The following is a 1,662-nucleotide window of genomic DNA, read 5'->3' on the forward strand; positions in this document are numbered from 1 at the left end:
TGTTGGTGACCCGCCTTACTGTTTGCTGCCTGTGCCCGGATAGCCTGAATTGCTCTACAGAGGACTATCCGGTGGCCCTCAATACTTGAAGGACTGCCAGCTGTCTGTTGCACTGAGCCATTTGTACTGCTTTATAATTTAGTTGACTGTTTATTTCTTATGTTATCTCTCTATATAGATGTATATAAAATTATTAGCGTTCTGGATTTGTTTCCCTAGAGAACCCTGTCTGACACTGCTGTATATAAGGCCACTCTGACTGGAACCAACTTGACAGCATCTACCAACACCATATCTACTTTTCTGTGCTCTGGGTTGTTGTAGGAATTCTATTTGATGCCTACGCAATCCTATCTTTTCTTGGAAAATGTATTGCTGAATATCTTCCTCTCCGTGGTTCCAAACTGGGGTATATGTTAAGTGACTACATCTAGTTCTCAGAGCATGTATGTCTCTTGCCTTCCTGTCAGATTGATTTTGTCAGTTACCGCTGCCACGGAGTCCAGTCAGTTCGCTCACGGCAGCTCCGGGTGGTGCAGACCAGAACGGGACTCCATCGAGTGTTCAATGGCCACGAGCTCTCAGATCAGGCCAGGTCACCAGGTCCATCCTCTGACATGCCCATGGGGAGATTTGAGCCACGAACTTCTCAGCTCATAATCGAACACTTAACAGTTTATGTCACCCAAGGACTCCTATGAGACCATTAGTAGTCACGTAATCTATGAGCTGAGAAATCAGACAATTGACCTTTTGAAAATTTCCTACAAAATAAGAGATTGAGTTTTCATAAAATGATGTATATATAATTTATTGATTGTGTTTTTAAAGCGTTATTTTGGTTTTTTATTTCTTCAGTGTCTTCTGTATTCTAAAATAGGCAATGATGGAGATTTGAAGTTTGAATAGGTAGATCATACTACCAACCAGAAAGCTACGTTGTAAAATATTCTATGCAACATATTCTATTGTAAAGATATTTAAATAAATACTAAATATTATATTCTTATTATTAAAAATTTAGGAAACGGGATTAGTCTTTCTATAATAAATGAATAGGAAAAAAAAATGAATAGATGAGTAGGGAAAGGAAGGCTATCAATACTGATATTGATCTTCTTTCTGACTACAAAGTAATTGTTTTTTTTTGTTGAGTTCTTTTATTTTGATGAGAGTTTAGAAGAGTTAGTCTGCATATTAGGGATGTTTAATATAAAAGCTATGCTAAAGTAACTTGAGAACATGTAATATGATATTAACATCTTATCCTCCTAAATTTTTTTTATATTCAAGATTATCTAGGCAAAATGGAAAAAGTCAATGACTTTAAAAAGAAACATGGTAACTTACAGCCAACGGAGTCGTGGCATGTGCTGGCAAAGCGATTTATCAGGCAAATGGGTGAGGGCATTATTCATCAACCCTCTGAAAAAGGAAGAAACAAAAGAAGTCACATTTATCTCCTTTTCCCCTCTGAAGTCAAGTATGGTGTTTCTATTATTATAAAACCATGAAAATAGATTAAGTTGGCTGTTTCTACTTCTAAATCTTCCCTGTAAGTCCTTTCATATCTACATACCTTTCAGTAATAACATCTGGACACGTCTAAGTCACAATCTGGGAGGTATAACCCCATATATAACCTTTCAGTGGTAACATTTG

At 36.9% G+C, this 1,662-nt stretch overlaps 1 protein-coding gene across 1 annotated transcript in view; it reads right to left on the reverse strand.

Moving 5' to 3' along the window:
* The window catches only part of RXFP1 (relaxin family peptide receptor 1), a 126,807-nt gene that overhangs the window by 43,474 nt on the left and 81,671 nt on the right, over nt 1-1,662 (reverse strand). Inside the window, 1 exon segment of the mRNA XM_045295761.1 lies at nt 1,351-1,425. Coding sequence (XP_045151696.1) covers nt 1,351-1,425 — 75 coding nt within the window.

The sequence above is a fragment of the Echinops telfairi genome, unplaced genomic scaffold (genome assembly GCF_000313985.2).
Source record: "Echinops telfairi isolate 266 unplaced genomic scaffold, ASM31398v2 ScPeMD7_5868;HRSCAF=6743_0, whole genome shotgun sequence".
Classification (NCBI taxonomy): domain Eukaryota; kingdom Metazoa; phylum Chordata; class Mammalia; order Afrosoricida; family Tenrecidae; genus Echinops; species Echinops telfairi.